This window comes from Puma concolor, chromosome B3, assembly GCF_028749965.1.
Source record: "Puma concolor isolate L17-30 chromosome B3, mPumCon1.1.hap2, whole genome shotgun sequence".
Taxonomy (NCBI): Eukaryota; Metazoa; Chordata; class Mammalia; order Carnivora; family Felidae; genus Puma; species Puma concolor.
Genome location: NC_141672.1, coordinates 50045864 through 50069248, shown reverse-complemented (window position 1 = coordinate 50069248; position 23385 = coordinate 50045864). Strand labels below are relative to the sequence as shown.

Sequence of the window (23385 nt, the reverse complement as noted above, 5' to 3'; positions counted from 1 at the left end):
ACTATAGATTAGAAGCAGCAAATAAGACACAGGAGCACTCTGAGGTGAAGTACTAAGAGAAGTAACTACTGACATCTTGGGATTGAGTAAAGACGTTAACTATCTTTCCTCAGACAAAAATACAGTTTTTAAACTTAAAAAACCTTGTCTTAAAAACTCTACCAACTGTTAGAGAAGACATACACTAAAAAACCTAATAGGCTGGGGTTATTTATTTAGTGTTGAGAAAAGTATCTATGTGCCACAAAACAAAGGCTGAGAGTATTGCTCTTATAATGTAGACAAATAACTGATAGACCAAGAAGATTTTAAATGATCAAGAATAATCTTATGCTGGGGCACCTGGGTGGCTCAGTCGGCTGGGCGTCCGACTTCGGCTCAGGTCATGATCTCGCAGTTTGTGGTTTCAAGCCCCATGTTGGGCTCTGTGCTGACAGCTCGGAGCCTGGAGCCTGCTTTGGATTCTGTGCCTCCCTCTCTCTCTGCCCTTCCCCTGCTCATGCTCTGTCTCTCTCTCTCTCTCTCAAAAATAAATAAACTTTAAAAAAAAAAAAAAGAATAATCTTATGCTGTTTAATATCCTCTTTGACAGGGCAAAACTTTAACAAAATGTTTGCAATCCCCAAAGGTTATGTAAGACTGTTACTAAATGGGGTAAGAGATGCTGTTATCAGAAAATTGCATTAATGTAGATCCTGGATAACACTAGATGAGTGGGTGTATTATTGCAGGTTCCTTCTTTCCTGGGCATTTCGTCATTTGGATCTCACAACATCCACATGAGCCAGGTAAGGCAGGCATGTGCCCTTGGAATTGAGGAGGCAGAGCACAAAAAAGGCATGGGCCTTGCTGGTGGCCTCACGTCTTGAAGTTTTGGGGTTGCCTGGTGAACCCAGGACTTCTGACTGGAGTCATCAAAGCCTGGCAGCCCTCCTGCCCTAGACCTGCTTCACTCTCTGACCTCTCAGGGAAATCCCTAAACTGCCCCACATCAAATCCCCAACTTTACACAAAGCCAGTGTAAAACAGTGCACTGGGGCTCCAGGGGGTGAAAGGTCAGGAGGAGAATCTTGAGTGTGGGAGGGGAGAAGAGGAAAGAAGAGAGGAAAGTTGATTAGCACTTACAAGATAGAAGCTGGTGAGTGCTGTGAGAGACACAAAGACAAGCTGGAGAGACCATTTTTATGACATTTGGCTTCTCTGAGATATTCACAGGCAGAGCTTAACAGTTTCCAAAACAGACCTAACTGAATCAGCCATTTTTTTTTTTTAAAGAAAAAGGGGCTATAAAAGACTAAACTTGATTAACTCAGAGGTTCTTCATAATCTAACAGTGTCTATCTGATGGACCTCTTACACACACACACACACACACACACACACACACACACACACACACCCAGAAATCCAAAAACAAAAACGTGGCAAGCTGATCAAAACAACTGGAGCAGCCTTAAGTCTTAAACCGATCTTATTTTCCCTCCTGCCAGGGCATAGAGACACTGGACCCTCCACTTTAAATAACAGTAAATTCCACATCTTCCAAGAAGACAGTTCTCTAATAGAGGCAGGTGACTGCTATTTTCTGACAATGCTCATGAATACTGATGTGGTGGAAAAGCCCCTTAGGGCACATCCCAGAACCAAAACGTTAATAAATGCCCTCTATTGTAAAGAAATGTGCATCAGCGGGCTCACTAAGTTCAGTAACTGGAATTTGTAAGTACCATTTTTCTCCTCCAAGGGAGCTTTACTATTGCATTACGTTAAAAGTTAGAAATCGTCACAAATATGCAATGCAATTAAACCTCACACAGTAACAAGCCTCCAAGCCATGCTTCCCCTGGTTGGCACCCCCTCATTTGAATAATAATTGCTGCCATTCATTTTACAAGCATTCCTATATCTTGTATGCCTCAAAGGACAGTTTGCAGCAATGGGAAAATTACATGACAGACTAAAAACACACATGACATTTACACTAAATTAATGGGAAGACTAGTCAAATCTGATTTTTTTTGTCATGTGTCACCAGCACATAATAGAAATTCACATCATCTTTCCTTTCCAAATTTCATACGAATGCTTTTTTAGAAACATAATTTGCCTTTCTGACAAAAATAAAGTAAGTATCACATACGAAAAAAACGTTACTTCAAACCGCACACACAAAAAAACGGCAACAGGAAGTAGAATAAGGAACCTAACGTTGCATAAAATCATCTTACACAATCATGGAGATCAAATACATACAGTTTCCACATGTATGCAGTACAAACAGACCCAGGATGAGAAACTCAAGCCAAGTGTTGAACCAAGTGATCTTATTAAATGAGACAAAGGCCCGTGTAACTATCATCACACAGAGGAGGTTCGTATCTAGCAATACACAGGGAAACTGATGGAAGAACACTCAAAACATTAAATGCTAGCTGAATCGCGTAGAGAAATATGGACTCTTCAGAAGGACACAGTGCAGGAAAATGATGTTTACAGCATTATGCAAAAGAGAAATGATACAAAGAGATGTCGTTTCATTAAGAAAGAAATAGTTGTGAAATGTTTTATTCTAGTAAAGCATTCAGATGATTTTGATCATTTACTATAGATAATGTGGACAGGGGCAATGTGGAGAGGGGCAAGCCCATTGCCCATCATAAAAGGCAAGTCCACGGGACACGTGGGTGGCTTAGTTGGGTAAGCGTCCAACTCTTGATATTAGCTCAGGTCATCATCTTGCAGTTTGTGGGTTTGAGCCCCACATCCGGGGCTTGGGATTCTGTCTTTCTCTCTGTACCTTCCCCACTCACTCTCCCTCTCTCTCTCTCAAAATAAATAAACTTAAATTTAAAAAAAAAAAAAAAAAGACAAGTCCAAACCTAAAGCAACTGTATGAAGTCATACTCCAAGACTGACCCAAGGGGACCCACCTACAGATGGAGATGGATGCAACCATCGCCACACAGAAGAAGTTTCTAGCAAATCCGTTCTCCACTCCTAGCCATATAGGGCTAGAAAGGGGCAAGAATCAGTACTTGAATCCAGGTCTGACTTCAAAGACTGTGCTCTAATATTATACTGTCTTGATGTGGTAGTAGTGGTGATGAGAGGGGCGTGGAGAATGAGATTCATTCTTGCATATCTGGAATCCAAGGAGGCTGTGAAAACGTGTATTCAAACTCAGGGATGGGGAAATCTGGGTTCCTATCCTGCTGCTGCTTCCACTGAGTTGCCTGACCTTGGATGGGTCAATGTACTTTTCCAAGTTCTCTTTCTAAGGTTTCTTTATCATACAGGTCAACACTGAAGTCTAAAATCTGTGACGGACACAAAAGAACGGTAAGTCCCCTCTGTCCAGAAAAGACGTTACTCATAAGAGTATCAGTGGAATACTGCAGAAATCGGATCAGCCTTCTGGACCATACTTTCTCCAGAGAAAGAGACAGTCATTACTGAAATAAAGCAGGTAGAAGAGAACAGTCTTTCAGCACTTTTTCCCACCTCTTGTTGGGAGCCAAAGATCTTCCCATCAGACTAAATACCTCTGAGAGGCTCAAGGTTCACAGCACGTAAAACCAAAGTTAATTTTGCAATAAGTCTGACAACAAAGTATTAATACAGAAGTAAATCTTGCAGCCTCTTAATCAGATTCTCTTCTTGTCCAAAAATGGGAACCACAGACCCTTAGGAGTTCAAGTCAACCTTAACAGAGATGGTTGTAAAAGAAAGGAGTGATGATCTACACAGGGTCATAAGACAAAATGGGAATCAGAAAACATCCCTCACCATTTCAGGTTAAACTATGGTGGCTAAACAGTAAGATACAGGGGCGCCTGGGTGGCGCAGTCGGTTAAGCGTCCGACTTCAGCCAGGTCACGATCTCGCGGTCCGGGAGTTCGAGCCCCGCGTCAGGCTCTGGGCTGATGGCTCAGAGCCTGGAGCCTGTTTCCGATTCTGTGTCTCCCTCTCTCTCTGCCCCTCCCCCGTTCATGCTCTGTCTCTCTCTGTCCCAAAAATAAATAAACGTTGAAAAAAAAAATTAAAAAAAAATAAATAAATAAAAAATAAACAGTAAGATACAGCAAAGGTCCAGACATTTAATAAGAGCAATGAGAAATGTTTCCACCATTTCCTCCAATGCATTCAAAAAGCCTCAGATCAATATGAAACAGGAGGATGAACACCAGGTAGTTATAAATAGACACTATTTGATGATCAAGTGTAATTTTGCACACAGAGAACAAGTCCAAATAATCACTGCCAGAAAGTACTTCTGTATTTCTGATTTACTTTTCGAATGGTTAAAATATGTATAAGAGAAGGAAATTTTAAAAAGCTTTTAATGAACTGGAAACAAACAAGCAAGTCTACCATATGAAATTAATCACGATATTTATAAAAGACTCCCCCAAGCACTTTAAAATGAAAGATGGGAAATCTGAGTTTAATTATATATTTGTAAAGCTATTAGATCTTAAAACTAAAAATTTCAAAGCACCTTTGATGAACAAAGTCCACACACCTATGGGACTCTTTGGAAGCCACTGGTAAGTTCTGCTACCAGGTGGCCTGTTTTGATTCTAAAGAGTGCCAAAGACATAGAACACTTCAGCATCCAGGTTAGTATCAGCAAGTATAGAAGGAAACGCCTCAGAACCTCAGGGGGCTATTTTGTCTCAAAGTTGTTATATTCCATAAGTAAAGGAAAATGCATTTTTAAAACTATATAAATAACACCTTCAATAAAACCAAGGTAAATTATACTTCTATCCTGATTACTAATAAAGGAAAAAGGCATATGAGAACATTTCATTTCTAAGAAACAAAAAGGCCAGGAAGCACCTGTGGCCAATATCAACTGCTAGGATGAAAACTTGGTTCAATTTAAGAGCTAATGCTGCTCTGTTTTCTTCTATGTTTGTAGTATGTATTTGCTCCCAGGACTATTCACCTGCCAGGCACATTACCCGACCAGACTGTAAGTTCTTCAGTGTCTTCAGGAGTCCCTTGTCTTGGGCTCCTACCCACCTGACAGGTGCTTCACTGATGACAAAGCTATGGATGGAGCTCTTTTGATTATGTAGCAGGAAACACCTTACCAGCAGTGTCCTGCCTTCCTTCAAATCAGTGATCCACAATCCTCAGGCATTGCAAACACTTACAGAGTAAGCACTATGCTCAGGGGAATATGGCTTCAAGTTATAAAGCAAGATCAGATAGATGAATTGAAAGGGTTGAATGGCCTAGTAGCAAAATGGCGTGAAAATGGCAAGTCAATTTCAGTTACTTTCCTTAACAACTGTCAAAAGAAACATTAGGCTTAAAAAAGAAAAGCCAAGAATTCATTACAGATGGATTTTAAAATAAAAAAGAAACAGAAAATATTCATATTGAGGAAAACAATGCATTTTAGCTTATTCCTTTTTCAAGAAAAAAAAAATGACCAATTCAGCCCAATTCCAATAAAGGTAAACTTGGAAGTTTTGTTTCATTTAAAAATTACACTCATTAAAATTTAAAGATACATTTGAACCCTAGGCATGCAGGAAACTGTTGGATACTACTGTATCCAAAAACCAATTTAATGGAAAACCTTAGTCTATGATAAACATAAATAAGTTGCACAGACTAGCAGAATGCCTAACATGTAGGACACACACAATATATATTTGTTGAATTAATGACTATATTTAGATTTGTCATGCTACTATTTCTTTCTCCTTGTTAAACCAAATTCCTAAGCCTTATACATTTTTCTACAATTACCATCTAAAGAGAAGAAAGATGATTGGCATTGAAAACAACTTACAATTTTACAACTTACAATCCGTACTCAACATCTCAAGAAGGTGTTAGCACTTAGAATTATTCAGCAAATTCTAAGGAATTTTTTCCTTATAACTTAAAACTATAGACTATATAGAATATCTTAACAGCATATGGCCAAGTTTATGTGATCATCTGAGGAGAATAATTCAGTTTCATAAAAAATGCAAATCGAACGGTAGTGCATTAATTCATGCCAACCCTGCTCTCAAGACAGTCACCAGAGACCTCCCACGTGAAATCAATATGCATACATCTATTTAACTTTTATCACTGGCTCACTAAGTAAATATCAGGCTACAGACCACTTAGGTATTCATTATTCACAGGCAAATAGCAAACGTAAAAAGCAGGCTGATCGTGTCAAGTTGTTAACAAATCAATCGATAACTGCTCCCCTGTTTTAGTTTGCTGAACGAGGGCAAAGATGTACAACATCTGGAGCAAACTGTGTAAGTGCTAAGGTACAATCTGTGCACAGCAGAGGGATCTGTATTTATGCTGATGCGGAGACAACCTCTCCAGGAACCCTTAGGTTGTATCTGTTCTTCTCAGGCTTTAATAAGCACTGAAACACATCCACTCTCGGTGCTATTCCTTATACAACAAAAGGGCTGAGATCCCCAAGGACCACAGTAGTGGGAAACGCTACTCCCTTAGCTCCCCAAGGTGTCCGAGATGGAGACAGAATGAAAACACATTTGAGCGCGTTACATGAATGAGGAACAAATGATTTCATCCTCAAACCTCCCAATTCTATGACTTTAGCAGCAAGATTTTTAGCATTTTTTAGGGACCACATGTTTTCACAGGCAGCTAATCCCTCCCCCAAGAGTGGCCAAGAATGGGTTTCACTTTCGTAAAACAAACAACAACCTCACATTTTTTTTCTTTAAGTGTGAACCCTGATAAACATGATGTTCATAGTGCCAAGCCCCTGGGAATAGCATCCTTTGTACATTAATTTCAGGGTGATCACTACTCCCATCTGTCTCCTGTCACAGACAGTCAATACATCCTACTGTATCTGAGGTCACTTACCCAACTTGTCATCTAAGAGACAGCGAAAATGAAATGAAGAAAAAGAAATTCAGTCACCGGAATAAAGTTGAGCTTCATGACTCCTTCCTCAATTTACACATGATAAAAACCACTGTCTACAAAGCATCATCAATGACAACAGAGCTCAAAAAGCAATGCCCGTTTCTTCCTCTCATCCATTCCAAAAATCAGCAGCAAGACTCAACTCAAAGCCATACAAATGATGCTCTTAATTATAATTACAAAAATTGAAGGCAATATGAGGTCAAGACAGATCAAACACCCTTTCCACTAACAGCAGGAGATATATAAAAAAAAAAAAAGGCCCCTTCTCACTTCCTACTCATTTCTGTCACTTGATCTGTGGGGACATGACTATTTGTTGTCAAATGCAGAAGTTAACATCGGCACACATGCATATCCCTGCTGGAAGCAAGTCCTGCTGGGTTTTAAATGAACCTGCACTGTATTTACTTATCCTCCTGTCTTATTTCCTAGGTGAAAGGTTTAATTAATACTTCACCCCAGAAACACAAGAAATAGCTTTATTGGGAGTAAAAGTCATAACAGCAATCTATTCATCCTGTGAGCGGCAATTTTCTTGCTACGTTTTCTTTCTCTTCGAGGGAAATCTCAGTCCCCTCCCTCTGCCCCAACGATGAATAGAGAGTCCCCAAAATGATCCACAACGAACAAGAGTTGGAAAACATGCTCTTATTGCCTCTTTTCCCTCTCTCTTCATCTGGGAAGCTCAGGGCACACCTTTATTCCAGAGCACAAATTCAAGCGGGCCCTCACCACCTGAGCAAACCACAACTGCCGGGTCCCACCCATTACATTTTTTTCTGTTTATCAGGTTAACAGCTAGGGGCACACACAGCCAGGATGTTAGAAGCAAGTTGCAACACGCGTGCTCTGCACCCCACCCCCACCCCGGACAGAAGCTGCACCCACTTCCCGCTGTCTGCCTTCTCCCCCAGACCTTACCCTGCCCAAGAGGTTGTCCTGAAGCAGCGTCTCCTGGAGCACTGGGGCCACCTCCTCCAAGCTCAACATGTGGCAAAGGTCGGTGAGTTCCTCCTGTCCCAAGGACCCGGTGCCTGTCGTGTCAAAACTGTCAAACAGCTCCTTGAGTCGGGCCTCATGCTGGTCCTGCTCCACCTCATCCATCCCATAGCCCACGGCGCTCACCTGTGTGCGACAGAGACAAGGGCGGGTGGTGGCAGCCCGGGAGTCCTATCCCTGCCCTCGCCAGCCCCTTGGAAAGGTTCTGTACGTCCTTGGCCCCTGATGCTGGTCCATGAGGACCTCGGTGGAGGCAGGCAGGAGAGGCGATGCTGCACCCTCACCCCTCACCCCACCCCCAGCAAGACCTCAGGTCTCTCCAGGAGCCAGCCCTGGCCGGCCAGGTGCCCACACAGGCACTCACACCAGGGCCACAGCTACACAGGTCACTCAGGGTAACGTTACCAGAATGAGGGAGTCTCCTCTCCTGCCTGGTCCTTGGGCAGGTGGCCAGTCTCAAACTCAAGACTGAAAGCGCTTCTCTATCAGCTCACGAGCCCCTGGACGTACAGAAGGTGAAAGGCCACTTCTGACACTCCGTCCTTTCAAACTAACCGTTAGCACCAATATAGGCTGCAGGGCCCGAGCTGTGAGGCAAGTTGGCGAGCTCCAGACCACCTGCCCAGATGTCGCAAGCCACCGCTGTGGCCACGCTATCTAGTTCCACTTGGCTCAGCCTAGATGCCCCCCATCACAGTTAGCATGGAGGCTTGCAGCAAGAGGCACTAGATGAATATGTCCGATACAACACAAAACCACCTCCCTGTTTACATGAGACACAATGCCTTTTACACAAGTTCCCCCAAAGGCAGTGCAATTAAACTTCACTGGTGCAATTACGTGAGGTGTGACAGGAAGGGTATTCCCTGAAGCTGGCTTTAGTCCCTGGGGGTTTTAGGCAATGCCTAATTGCCTAGAGAAAGGGGAAAACACTATTCCAACCTTTCAGACTATGAGCTTCAGAGGAGCCACAGACCATATGAATCATACAGAGTCTCAGGGAACCTCCATTATCCAGACCACCTCATGTCTGTGCACATGGTTAGTCTGTCTTCCTTCTTTTCTTTTTTTTTTTTTTTTAAATTTTTTTTTCAACGTTTTTATTTATTTATGGGACAGACAGAGACAGAGCATGAACGGGGGAGGAGCAGAGACAGAGGGAGACACAGAATCGGAAACAGGCTCCAGGCTCCGAGCCATCAGCCCAGAGCCCGACGCGGGGCTCGAACTCACGGACCGCGAGATCGTGACCTGGCTGAAGTCGGACGCTTAACCGACTGCGCCACCCAGGCGCCCCTGTCTTCCTTCTTTTCAACCCCCAACCCCAGGCTTCCCATTTCTCCACCTTCCATGGGATCAATAAAAACACAGGCTCATGATTAACTCAGAATCACTTCTGCTAAAAACAGACATCATAAAATTCTAGGTACCTCATATTTTAAGAGTGAAATCTGGGGGTTTCTTTGGTTGCGCAAGAATTCATTTTTAATGTGTTGGGTCTTCTGATGAGAGCCTGAAATGTGCACGTCTGAAGCTACCTTCACCATGACGCAACGGAAGCCAAACACAACCTAGACCCCTGAGACAATGACCTCAGCCATCTAAACCAGGCTCTCAGCACCAGCTCCTTGACTATAAAAAGCAGCACTTTCAAAAAATTTATTTATCTTGCCCATATATTTTTTTTACTGTGATAAAAAATACATAACGTGAAATCTAACCTAACAAAAATTTATTAACAAAATTTTAAGTGCGCACAACCGTCTTCTTCACTAAACGTGCACTGTTGTACAGCGGATCTCTAGAATGTTTTCATCTTGCGTGACTTTGTACCCACTGTAGAACAACTTCCCATTGCCCCCTGCCCCAGCCCCCGGCAAACATCATCCCAGTTTTCAAAGCAGCACCTTTAACAAAAGCCCTGAGTAAGAAAACTCTCTAACTCACGGGCGATGTGCATATAGCAGATGGGCAACACGGGCGACACACCAGTTCAGGTGTTGAACGTGGCCAGAACTGTAAATGAGAGAGGCTTCCATAACACATCAGTGCTGCTCTAGGCTGTGCTGTTTTCTTCCCACAGGCAGCTGTCCAAAACATTACAAGCTAAAACGCAACCATGACCACCTGGAGTTTCAGCACAATGAGGTAGACTCAAGGTGTTTTCAAACAGCTCAGCCACTACTCAAGGCCACTACTCAATTCGTACTGGGGCCACTCATTAAGGCAAAGCAGCACCATTTAGGTCCAGGCTCCTGGTCTCGGGGTCTTTTAATTCTCAGCTTTTCTATTACTAAGGTGCTGTCGGTTCTGGCTGCCTTCCCAGGATTGGTCTGTTGGGTTAACTAATCACCATGCAAATGTTTTCAAAATAAGTTGAGAGTGCGATATAAACATCAGAGCATCAGAAAAGAAACACCAAGGTGTTAAGCGAAGCCACAGAAGTTAGGAATTTAGACAAGACCAATGCCTGGCTAATGAGACTCCGTTAGAGTCTGTCAGTTTGTTGTCGCCTAGGATCTGAGACTCCCCAGGGGCCCTGGGATTTTCAAGGTTGCAGTGACTCTCAGACTCACTCTGAATTTTACAGTCCCCTGGGCTATACATAATCTGACCAACTTCATAAAAGGCAGACAATTCCACTTTTACTTGATTTTGCATATTAAAAAAAACCCTCAAAAGTGAAAGAATTCAAAAATTTCCCCTTTTTATTTTTAAGGCATGGGGATTGGTTCATTGAGACCAATGAAAGGGGACCATAAAACTCATAATGTACTGAGAAGTCCTGATCTCATCCATGGCTTTGGATTCAATAAGCTATCATGCCCTGCTCTTTGGGAGGTCATTGGATTTTTCACTAAATCAAATCTCTTTCATTTCACAGCAGCTTTCCTTATTTATCTCTTTTTTTTTCATCTCCCTCCTTCCCAAGACGCTATGCTTTGGAGAACATTCTTTTGACTGGAGGGGGAAAACAGCCTCAACCCTGTGGAACAAATGAGCATACGGAAACATCCAGAAGATGTTACATATGGTGACAAGTTGTCAGTCCTCGTTTGGCACAGAGTGCATTCTTTTTTTCTGGTTGATATTATTCCCCAAATGTTCGTAATTTCATGTGCAAGAATTTTTTTTTCTCCCTGCTTGGCATAAATTTCCGTAAGGACAAGGTCCACAACTTATTTCTTTTATATCCTCCCCCAAATGCATAGCACAGTCTGTTCCTCACACCAGACACTGACTCAGTGTAGGGAGATTCCATGAGTGGAACCTTACCCTGAATGAGTGATGAAATGAGCCTATGAAGATTCTGAAATGCCCTTTCTTCCACAAGCACACCTCTCCTTCCCCCATCTGACCCCTTTTGTCAAAGGCATTTTCCATCTTGGATATCACTAAGCAGAAGCAGAAAGCCAGAACCCACTGCCAACCTGTAGCATCTAGAACTGTCCGGAGTTTGATTAAGGAGTTAGTAATTAAACCAATGGATTCATAAACTTCGGCTGTAATTTTTTTTTTTTTTGAGAGGGGTGGTTATAGGATGTGACTTCGGAAGAGAATCTGTACTAAACCACTGTCCCAAGTCCCCTTGTTTATAGAATGGGAATAATAATACCCATCTGGAAGGGCTGTCCTGAGGGTTAAAGATGGCAAGCAAGTGAGAGGATGACCCCAGAGAAAGTTGATACAAGACGGGAATTGAGAAAACCACCAAGAAGATACTTGTGACTGACAAAGGCGGGGTGAACTGAAGTCAAGCAGCCCTAGATCTGCTTTCAGAGAAGCAAAGCGGGAACTGCGGAATGCCATTGGGAGAGCAAGAAAGCACAGGCCAGGTATTATGTATACAAACGCTGTTATATCACTAAATGGTCAATGGTGGCAGGTAAGGCTCAGGGCTTCTTCCACTTTTAAAGGCAGATTATTGATAAATTTAACATCAATCAAAAGGAGAAAGGCTGAAATATTGTTGGGAGTTAAGAAGAAACTTTTATTTTTTTTTAACTCCTGAACATCTACCTAAGTCTGGCCTACGTTGAGTACTTTACATAAATGATCTCATTTAATCCTTCTAATTCTTTAAAGTAGACACCATATTCCCATTTAAGATGCAGAAATTGGGGCTTGGCAAAATTAAGCAACTTCTCCAAGGATACGGTGCTAATATGGGGATGAAGTGGAGATCAGAACTCTGGTCTGACTCTAAATTATACTATCTCTCAGTCCTGTGGATGCACACAGAACACATGAACAGGACATCACTGGCAAATCACTTATCTCCACCTTTCTGTGTTAATCAGCTAACCACTAAAGTCCCAGAAACCACCGCGAAAGCCTGATGGCCACAAACCCCTCCAAATTGGAGTGGGGAAGGATGGGGTTTCTTCCTCCCTACCTCTCTTAATCCACTTACTGAATAATTACAAGGCACTAGAGAGGTATGGAATGAGCATTCTCTTTTTTCCAAAGCAGTTTTGGGATTTAGGGCAAAGAAGAAATAAAATTTTGTATAAAAATGACCACGGAGAGTTCCATATCTTCAACAGTGGGCACAGTACAGAAATTGATAATTGTTAAATTACTTCCTCAAAATGCTTAAGTATGTCTGGTCTGTGCAATCAATGCTTTCCATAGTTTAAGTCTACCTATACCCACCAGTGACAGAAATCTTACTCAGAGATGCGGAGAGCTGGGCTTTGAGTAATAAACCCTCCTTCAAATTGCCAAGAATAACTCCAGTTTCATAAAGCCTCCCACAGGTCGTGGCCCCTCTTCGCCATCTACTTTCCCAATCAAACTGACAGAAGCCTTTACAATTCCTTTGGAAAAGAACGGTCGGTGCAAGCAATATTTTGGAGTTTTAACTAAGGATGGTTAAATAAGAGGCAAATGCACCGAGCCATTAATCACAACATTTACCACCGAATAACCACCCATAATGAGAACTATTTGGAACAGTTTCCTTCCAAATAACTCCAAACAAGGCTGCCAAAATGTGCAGACCCTGACGGGTATGGCCATTACCGATCTGTGTCCTTGCGCTCCACTTGGCAACCCCGGCTGATGAAATCAGGGCCAACTGGGCCTGGAAAAGACATAGGTGGAGGTCCAGCTGGAATAATGAAGTCCCCAACATAAGGCCAACATGAAGTGGATACATGAACTTATGAACTTTCCAGCATCCAAGGTACACAGAAAGGAGCTTGTAAGAATGGCACCCCAGCCAAAGGGGACGTCTGCTCTGGGCCAGAGGGAGTGAAAAAGGGACAAAGTCTGGCAAGGGAAAACCAAATAATAAATGAGCACAATGCCAGAGCCCCTCGCCCAGGCCTTTTATTTCCCTCCAGATGGTCCAGCAGCTGAACAGCTATGTGGAATGTCTGGAGGCCCCTCCTGGCTCGGCCGCTTTCCTTAGGTATCATAATAGATGCTTTCAGATTTGTGTTCAGACATAGCTGTTGGGGGTCCGCGGACCAGGCAGTGGCCACCAAGTGACTAATTTAGTTACTTTATAACCAAAATGGTGAACATGGACAAATCCTGCTTAGAGAAAGCTTTTCATTCATGCCTTTAAGTTTTCACCATTTGGCAAGTCAGAGTCTCATAATGCCAATGATCAAATTAAAATGTTTCTTCTTCCCTCTTTTCTGCAAACACTTCAATTGCAAAGATCTCCAGCCTTAACATTTTGGACTCATTTCAGTATAAAATGAAATAGTGACAAGAATAAATTCAAGTTCAGGAAGAGCTTAATAGAAAAAGCAACAGTCTTTTTTCATCTACATATCTATATATCTGTATTTACATTACATTTGTATAAAATATTTCTGCCAAAAACTATGGCTACTCATCAAAATGACTCCTGTCAGGCAGCCTCCTCTCGGTTCAGAGAGTATCTCACTTCTAGCTGGATACTGCAAGCACAAGAATATCACCCAGAACAAAATCATGGCATAAAGAGAGAACACCAAAGTTTAAATGCCACTGCACAGAAAAAAAAAAAAAAAAAAAAAGTCACATTAAATAAATATGAAAGAAAATAACCTCTGTTAATCTACACTATAAAACTGAATTTAACTAAGGATGTCCTACTAGCATTTATTCTACATTAAACATTAAAAAAGGTTTTAGGATTTTAATATCTAGTATATTGTGGTGTACCAAACACAAGCTTTTGTTAAACCTAATGGCTATGTGGATTACCAATCAGGTGGTTAACTCAGGGCAGCTGGAGGAATAAAAATCATTAGGCTAGCACCTTGTAGCTTCGGTAACCTGTAATCCGCTAGTAAGTAAAATTACAGAAGCAGAAAACAGAGCTACAGGTTTGTTTATTTATTTATTTTGAGAGAGAGAGAGAGTGGGAAGAGGCTGAGAGAGAATCCCAAGCAGGCTCTCCACTGTCATCTCACAAACCATGAGATCATGACCTGAGCTGAGACCAAGAGTCCAACACTTCACCGACTGAGCCACCCAGGCACCCCTGTTACTTTCTGAAAAGAGACTGCCTATAACAACATTCACTTCTCAAGCCGCATGTACCTGAATTAATTCAGAATGCCTGCGGCTATGACTCCAGTTCCCGGAGGAAGAGCTTCCCTTCCCTCATCTATAAACCAGGTTTTCCCACCTTTGTTTTATATGTGGACATTAGAACACAAACACTTCGTAATTTTTCCACCCAAAAGTTTGAATAAATGATTAACTGCTGATATACACTGCAACAAAGAAGTGTCCTAATTTCAAAAAAAAAAAAAAAGTTGCTTGCTTCTACATTCCCATAATCTTTTTCAAGTTCTATTTTATTCGTAAATAAGATAAGGACATCTTTTTGTAAGCCTCAGTCTCTCCACAAGCCTCTGCCCAACAGATGCAAGCTCAATAGCGAGAATTCAAACCACATAATTTATTGGCTTACAGATGAACTGGCATCTATAAAAACAAACCCCCCCCCCCCCCCCCCCCCCCCCCCGCCCCGAGAGAAGGCTTTAGGCAGCTTGAATCCCACCTGAATACTCTGGCTAAACTTGCCAACCCTTTTTCAAGGTAAGACTGATAAAATGCATTTTTGTTACCAACACAAAATGGAAGCGTCAAGATTGGTGAAATGTTAGTTTAGAAAGTCATTTGCAGTGACATTTAAAACAATTTATTTTAACAACATTTGACTTACGATAAGAATATTGCCTATTAAATTAAGGTTGGCTGTTCAGAATTCACTGGTGCCCTGTTGTCCCCCTCTGTGACAGTTAACATCTTTTAATACTAAGGGTCATCACATATCTAAAATGGAAAAAGGACAAGAAGAAAGACACCGGCTATTCTGAGCAAGTGCCTATTAAAATGACTGATCCGTGACATTTTAATGCAAAGACTGTACCCCTGATGGCTTCCTTTCCATTGCCCTCTAAAGCTTTCTCCTGCCGTGGCAATATCTCTGTTGATGTCCAACACATTTGGAACATCTGTAAGTCCTACCCTTTACCTATGGGGGGGGGGGGGGTTCAGAAGGCTTTCCCCTAAGGAATCACCAGAGAACAGGTGGAAATAAACAAACCTGCAAATAAACTCCCCAGGAGGTCACTCTTCCTAAGAAACAATGACAACAGCTGAAGAGACTACAACAAACTGGTTTTTCAGCCAGCCTGTAATGTTACTTTTACACACAGTCTGGAAATTATCACAAACACACCCCCCCCCCAACTCCAGGGCAAGATCTGCCAATATTTCAGGTCATCCACCCCTACGCTAGCCACTAGAGAAGATTCAAGATAAAATTAAGCTGACACAGAAAAAATACATTTCCTTGTAGACTGTCAAGCCTCTGGAAAGCAGCAGGATTAATTTATGTTAACATATTTAAGGGAGCCCAACCGAGAAATCGTCCATGGCCTCAGGAACTTAGCCCATGCACCATGATGGACTTTATCAGGATTCTAATCCAAAAAAGCTACCATGTCAGTCACAAAAGACAACTACGCAATCTGTTTTGATTTCAAAAACTCAGAAATTGTATGGCAAGTCCATCTCAGGAATTCCCCTGCCCCTGTTAACAAGGCATAAGATCCCATTATAGCTAAGTTGTCAAAACAAGGTACGTGGTAGGGTAGCTTTCCAGCTCCTGTTTCACGTGCACCTTAACCTGGGTTTGTCAGGGCAGAGGCTAGGAAAACGTCTCTTCCTATCTCGCTTTCACCTTCACAGAAAGAGCTTTCGACAGGAAAGTGTTTCCATCAGCTTTGTCCTTTTGTCAGGGACCGGTCTGGTAGCCGAAGAAGCCCAGCCCTTGGAACCCTGGAACGCTGCACTCCACACTTCCATTCCGCTGGTCTGGCGATCAAGGCTTTCAGGCAATAACCCAGTGTCATTTTTTTCTCTCCCCTTCGTTTTTAGCAATTGCACCCGGGAAGTCTTTCTATGTGCATTTCTCCCGCGCACCTTCTAAAATTCCCCCATTCGGGGCCCCCAACAGCACTCCGCAGCTCCGAGCACCCAGGCTCATCACCTCGGGTTTCCCCCAGACAGGTTCACTTCAGCTTCTCAATCCCAAGGCTGCCAGGGTGGTTCAGGCAACCGAACCGCCACCCTTTCGGCGCGCTCCGGGACTCCAGTCTGCTCCTGGGTCCACACACAGTAGCCGCTTTCAGCTCGCGGCTGCGGGCTGGGACCACGGGGGTGGCGGGGGATCCCAGCCCCGGATGAGCGGCCCGAGGGCGGGCGCGCCGCCGCGGTCCCTGCCAAAGCGGTGCTGCAGATGCGTCTCGGAGCCGCCCGCCCGGCGCGCCCCCGGAACCGGCGGACACCCCCATTGTGTCACCAGGCAGCGCGCTCTCTCGGCCCCCGCCGCCCTCGCCTACCTTCTGGCGGCCTCTCCGTCGCGCCCGCACCGCCGGCCGCCCGCCTCCAGCGCTCTGCAAAGCGAAGGGGGACGCTTTGTTAGGGCTCAAGAAGCGGGACAATACTTCGCAGCCGGCGCCGCGGTTCCGGGCGGGCGTCCTTCAAAAGGACGCGGCCGGGGAGCCGCGCGAGCGTCATTTCCATATGTAAGGAGCCGGCTCGTACAAAAGCGCGGCTCTCCGGGGCCGCGGCGCGCATCCTCCCCGCCCGCCGGCCCGCCCCCCGGCAGCGCAGCCCGCGCCGCCCGGGCCCGCCCCTCCTCCCGCCCGCGAAGGCGCCCCCTCTCCGCCGCGTTACCCCCCACGCCGGGAGCGCCCCGCGCGCCCCGACCTCGCACTCCCCAGGGGAAGCCCCAGCCGGTCCCCGTGCGGGGTCCGCCCTGGGCGCTCAGGGCCTCGCCGACGGCGCGGGGGGCAATGCGAGGCCTCCGCGCACCCCCCCCCCCCGCCAGGCCGCGGGGCGGGGGGGGGCCCGGGAACGGGCTCCTCGCTCACCGCGTCCCGGGGCTCAGGCGCCCGGCACCGCCGCGGGGACCATGGCCGCGGGCGCACTCGGGGCTCGGAGGCGGCGGCGGCGGCGGCGGGACAGCCGCGCCCAGCGCGCTCGGCTCCCGGCTCGGCCGCGGCCACCCGGAGCTTCGGACGCGGGGGAGGAAGGGCCGGGCCCGCGCGGGGAGGAGGAGCCAGGGCGACGCCGGCCGGGGCGCGGCTCCTCCTCCGCGGCCCGCGGCGCCCGGGAGGCCGAGGGAGGAGCGCCACGCGGTGTCCCGGCCCCCGCGGGGTCCGCCCCCGGCCCCCACCCGGACGGGTACAGGGCCCCGGGTTCCGGGGATTGCTCAGGTAGCGGGAACACGGGGGGAGCCCGGTCCAGGGTTGGCTGCTGGGTGACGCTGTGAGGTCGCTTCGGAGATTTGAACTTGGAAAACGCAGGGTTCTAGGGGCGCAGGTGGATCGGCGCTCTCAGGTCGCCGTCAAGCAGGGGCTAGTGCGCCCACCCCTCCACCCCCTGCCTTCTAGCCTCTCCTTGCGAGCGCGCCGCTCACACCCCGCTGCGCCTGAGACACCCAGCCAGCCACCTCTGCGCGTGGAGGAAAGGCCTCCGCCTCCAGACAGCGGGACCTTAAGGTGGAGATTCAGGTGCCTCTCTTGCCCCCAGGCGGTCCTGGATTTCTCTGCCTTTGAGCGCCCTTGGCCCTCATTGGAAGAGGGCTCCCGGGAGAGCGAAGAGCTCTAAGACTTCACTCCGAACTCTGGAACAAGTGTGATCGTCGTACCAGGTCTAGTCGGGCTTCCGCACCTGCCCACCATGTTCTCAGAGGCTCCCACCCGCATCAGGCCTTCCGCGGGTACATCCAGCCCTCAGTCACTAACCACACAGGACGGAGATTCCTTGGAGTTGGTTGTTCTCCAGCCAGCGATTGTTCACTGTGTACCACCTCCTACCCCTACTCCACAGCTCCCCCAAATGCTCTCCTTTTTCACTCCTCCCGCCCCCATCTCTACACTTCTGATCTGGATGCAAACAGGATCTTAAGCCCAAGCCAAGAAGCAGCAGCTGAGGGCAGGTGACATCCACTGTGCTCTCTTCCAACAGCAGAGTTCAATGTGTTGGCCTGGAAGAAGAAGCCGCCTGATTTATTATAACCCACAAGTCTGGTTATTTCAGCAAGAAACTGGAGACTCTTCCCTTGCTACTGAAAGAACGAGGGGTAGACAGGAAGGAACCTATCATTCAATGAGAACCCAGTGTGCTGGAAACTTAGCAGAAATGATCTTACCTAATCCTCGCACCACCTTTAGGAGACAGACCTTATGATGCCCATTTTGCAGATGGGGAAACTGGGCCTCAGAAAAACTAGGGAGCTTGCTCAGGATCTTGCAGCTAGTACATAACACAGCTGAGCTTCAAAAGCAGATTACACATGTGACAAAATTGTACCAAACCAAATACACAAATGAATATATGTAAAATTAGTGACGTTTGAATTAGGCCCTAGGATCGTATTAATGTCAGTTTCCTGGTTGTGACATTGTGCTACAGTTATTCAAAATATTACCATTGGGTAGAAGGTCTATAAGGGATTACTCTCTACTATTTCTTAAAACTTAATGTGAATCTATAGTTGTGCCCTAACTAAAAGTTTGTTATTTAAAACATCTGTCTTGGGGCGCCTGGGTGGCTCAGTCACTTCGCCTCAGGTCATGATCTCACCGTTGGTGGGTTTGAGCCCCACATCAAGCTCTGTGACAGCTCAGAGTCTGGAGCCTACTTCCGATTCTGCGTCTCCCTCTCTCTGCCCTTCCCCTGCTCGTGCTCTGTCTCTCTCAAAGATAAACATAAAAAAAAATTAAAACAGTTCTGCCTTATTTTAGAACCAAACTCTCTTCTTGCAATACATACTCCTCCCCCCACCCTTTTTTAATACTCCTGTGCACGCGCGCGCGCGCACACACACACACACACACTCATGTACTTTGTGCACAGTTGTTCTATCCAGTAATAATTATACAACACACGCTGTTAAGTGAATAACTAACTTGTTGCCAGAATACTTACATAGGTGTCATCTCATAAATAAGAGAAGAATGTTCATCGGGGAGGAAAACAGCTAACAGTCTTAGAAGGTAAGAATGAAGAGATGTTTCTTTGTTTCACCTAATCTCTGCCATGGGAGCCTCATCCTACTGGTTCTCTCTCCAAGCATCCCTTTTACCTGCAAGAATCCTTAAGGTGTGGATTGTTCTTGGGAGCCACGGGTTGTGGGAGGTGGCATTCATTCCCTGTAGAGAAAGGTCAGAATTGGTGGGGGTTGTGTGATTTGAGAAACACAAGATACTCTTTCTTAAGAGGAGTGAATGGGGCGGAGTTAATGCTGGGTCTAGAAACTTGAAATCACATTCAACCCCCAGCCTTGCTACAAAGGAGGGGAGAGTGTGAGGCATGAGGACTTGGTGGTGTAGCTTTGCAAGGATAATCCTACCAAGGCAGATAATTTAATACCATGTGCCTGAAATTTAGGCTACACAGAGTGGAAGGTTAATCTTGGTATGTCTAGAGTCACTGCAAAAAAGCAAGGACTTACCTTAGAACCTATCACTTAAGCTTTTCTCTGTTAAAAAAAAAATGAAGATAACAGCAGAAATAGTAGCTAAGCTCCAATTCTACATTATATACAATAGGAGGAAAAATGAAAAGAAGCATAAACATTTACCCAGCCTTTACAGACCACATTTCACTTTTATCTGTTGTAATTTATTTGCCTCTGATATTAACTCCCACAAAGAGCCTTGTTCAGGGACTCAGCATCCTTAAAGTATTTGTAGATGATGTTTTTGAGTGGCTTTTCTGCAATGTTTTTCAGTATTGGACTGGCTTTCTCAAGTAAAAGCTCTAAAAAGTTAACCAAGGAATAATCTAGGGAAGAGAAATTTATTCTGGTTTCTTCTTGAAGTAACTTTGTAATGAATAGTTTAGAGTCATAACAACAAAAATGAATTTTTTTTTAAAGGAGAAAGAAAATTCAGGCTTTGTAAATTTCCCAGGATCTACAGAGTTATCTTTTTTTTTTTTTTCCTGGGCAAGGAAAGCAGATAGTTGTAAACAAACTCATTCTACCCTAACCCAAAGTCACAGTTGGATGTAAGTTATTTCTTACAGCACAGTAAACAAACAACAACAACAAAAACAAAACACCTCTTCTGTCATGCTGTAGAACTCCCAGCTGCTTCTACACTTGTTTAATAAATGTTTTTCTTATTTCTCTGACCATGTGAAGTAATCAGAACAAACTTCAGGTAAGTTGCAAAGCTGCCTCAGGTGGGGCTCAATGTTAAAGCGGATTATCAGTCATAGTCCAAGCCAGGGACTGTCTGGATGAAAGGGACATCATATTGTCCCCCAAGAACCCAAGGAAATGGGTGGTGAAAGGAGGAAAGGGGAAATTTGGGTTCCATCCAGATATGTAAGTCAAAGACTAGGAGAAAGTGTCAGTGACAAAATGGTGGTGGTTAAGAACCCAGGAAGATGCCAAGGAAGTAGACAGAAGGCAAACTGATTTACACTCTTGCCCCTGAAGAACCCTCATTTGGAATTATGATTCTCCATTTTCCTTCATGAAATATATGAAAGAAGAGGATACATGGATTCAGCACAATCTATTATTATTATTATTATTATTATTATTATTATTATTTTAAAGTAAGCACTAAGTACATAGTCTGTGCCTACTACTGTCCTGGAAATCATGAGATATTCAAAAGAACCATCAACTTTGGCTCTTGCCCTTGAATGTATTATTCTCCCTTGGGGAAGTAAAAACATGCACAGGAGAGAGTAAGGGAATAATGTGAGGTAGCACAGGATTCTAATCTAATCCAATTGGGAGGATATGCATATATAGCATGAGAGGGAAGAGAGGGATGAGTCCCCTAAAACATGGCTTCTGTCAGGTCATTCAGCCCACAGGCTTCCGTGTCGGGTCCTAGATATCCTTCCTGGTAGGCAAGCATCCACTTGATCCCTGCAGATGAATGGATGCTCAGTGTCTCCAGACAACCTACCCTCCTTCTACTCAACTCTTACGTGCTCCCCTGTGAATCTCCTCTGTGCTGCTCTTTCTGCCCAGCTCATCAGTCCTAAGGAATATTGGATACCCTGTCTCTGTCTACTGTCTTTTAGTTGACCCAATGGGTAATGCACAGCAGGAAGTGATTATTGGACATGTGCTTTCTGGAGCTCATGAATTGAGCATTTAGGTGCTTTCCAAACACTTGGTTGGTGCTCACATGGAGAAGAGATGTTGCCTGTGTGCGTGGCAGGGGAGGAGGTCTGCTCTTCACTTTGGCAAGGATCGATTTTCATGTATCTGGAATCTGGAAATGTTCTACTGTTCTAAAAACTATAAGTGCCCGAAGATTGACACTCCAGCTTCACTCAAAGTAAAAGAAAATGAAATTCTAGTTTAAGAAACATTGGTGTTCTTTCCCCTCACAATCTCTTGAACACTTAGCCAACATGACATGACATTTTTACCTTTTTAAAAAAAAGACTTTTGAGTGGAAAATGATGTAATATTTTTTCCCAAGCAAGACTCCTTTAAGTTTTCTAGACTTTGATGTGCATCCAAAAGACATTGGAATCCAGAAACCTATATTTTAAAATAGGTAACAACTGAATAAATTTTAAAAATAGTTCTGTCCAATAGAAATGTAATACAAGTATTTGTCACATGTATAACTCCAAAATTTCTAGTAACCACATTTTAAACAGTGAGTTAGTAGAATTGTTATGTTTTATTTAACCGAATACAAACTCAAATTTTTATCATTTCAACATGTAACCAATATCAAAACTTTTTAACGATATAACTTACATTAGTGTTTGTACTAAGTCTTTGAATGTGGTGAGTATTTGGTACTGACAGCACGTCTCAATTCAGAGTAGTCACATGTGGCCAATGGCTACTCTACCCACAGTGCAATGTTAGAACAAGAAGAAGATTCTAAGTGCATCTAACCCTGTTCCTTATCACAAGGAATTTGTGACGGTTGGGGGCCTTGCTCAAGTTGATCTCACAGTGATTGCATCAGACTCCTCAGGCTGGACTGACCACCCTTGGCACTTGCCTTCCGGGAGGGTTTGTGGATGATGCAAACAGCTGCCTCAAAATGAAACAGTGTTTCAAGATATTTTTAAAAATCACCACCCTCCAAAACCTTGGGACCCCCCCCCCCCGAATAGTATCTTAAAAATAAAATTTCAGAAGACAATAGTCTAAAATATACAATTTTAATACATAGCAACGACAGCCCTGCAGGCCATTTGTTACTGCGTGCTCCCACAGCCTACCTGTTTTGTGCTCGGCTGTATCTGGGTCTGCAGGGCACCCAGCAGAGAGAGGGCTAGGGGCCCAGAAGGCCTGTCCTCTGGGGATTGTGCAAGTGGTTCTTCTCCATCATCTATCCTTCATCGCACCCGCATCAGCTCCTGCCAGCATCCCAAAGACCAGGATGTTGCTTTCCAATGATTAATCTCAAAGACCTTGAAGTAACTGAGTGACCGTTTGTCTTCAATCTGCACATTTTGCAGCGCTTCCTATTCTGAACCAGGCCAAAGCTGCTTGGGAGGAAAATGACCATTTCAGAAACAGAAAATGAGACCAATAGTAAGAGAGCATGGCTTCCAATAATGAGGACATTTGGGAGTAAACTGAATAATGAGGGCATTTTTGGATTGATGAGAAAGAAATTAAATATGCTATTACCAAAAAAAAAAAAAAACCCACATAAATCTTTGATTTGTATTTTGTTTTCAATTGGGAGAAAATGGGTATGGGATATAAATTAGAGCTCTTTCCACCAAAGTATGGAGGTGTAAGTGATGATAAATTTTATGGTAGTGAGCTCTGTGAGTCATATTTCAGTCTACAAAAAAAAAATGCCATCTTAGAGGGTGGGGTTTTGGGGGCTACTGTGGCGATGCCCAGATACCACACCCAGACTTTAATAAAAAATAAAAATATATTTTTTCCGATTCTTGATTATTGATAGGCTGTGT

At 44.4% G+C, this 23385-nt stretch overlaps 1 protein-coding gene and 1 long non-coding RNA gene across 2 annotated transcripts in view; both read right to left on the bottom strand.

Moving 5' to 3' along the window:
• NIN (ninein) overlaps positions 1-17504 on the bottom strand; it is a 101154-nt gene extending 83650 nt beyond the window's left edge. The window contains exons 1-3 of the mRNA XM_086708526.1: positions 17325-17504; positions 16791-16844; positions 7855-8058 (exon numbers count right to left, since the gene is read on the bottom strand). Coding sequence (XP_086564652.1) covers positions 7855-8037 — 183 coding nt within the window. The 5' untranslated portion in view covers positions 8038-8058; positions 16791-16844; positions 17325-17504. The remainder of the gene's footprint in view (positions 1-7854; positions 8059-16790; positions 16845-17324) is intronic.
• A 1846-nt stretch (positions 17505-19350) lies between these two features.
• Positions 19351-23025, bottom strand: LOC147579965 (uncharacterized). Its single transcript, XR_015251855.1, has 2 exons — positions 22678-23025; positions 19351-19610 (listed from the first exon to the last, which is right to left on the bottom strand). It is a non-coding gene; the product is annotated as an uncharacterized LOC147579965 (long non-coding RNA).
• Between the last annotated feature and the right edge of the window lie 360 nt (positions 23026-23385).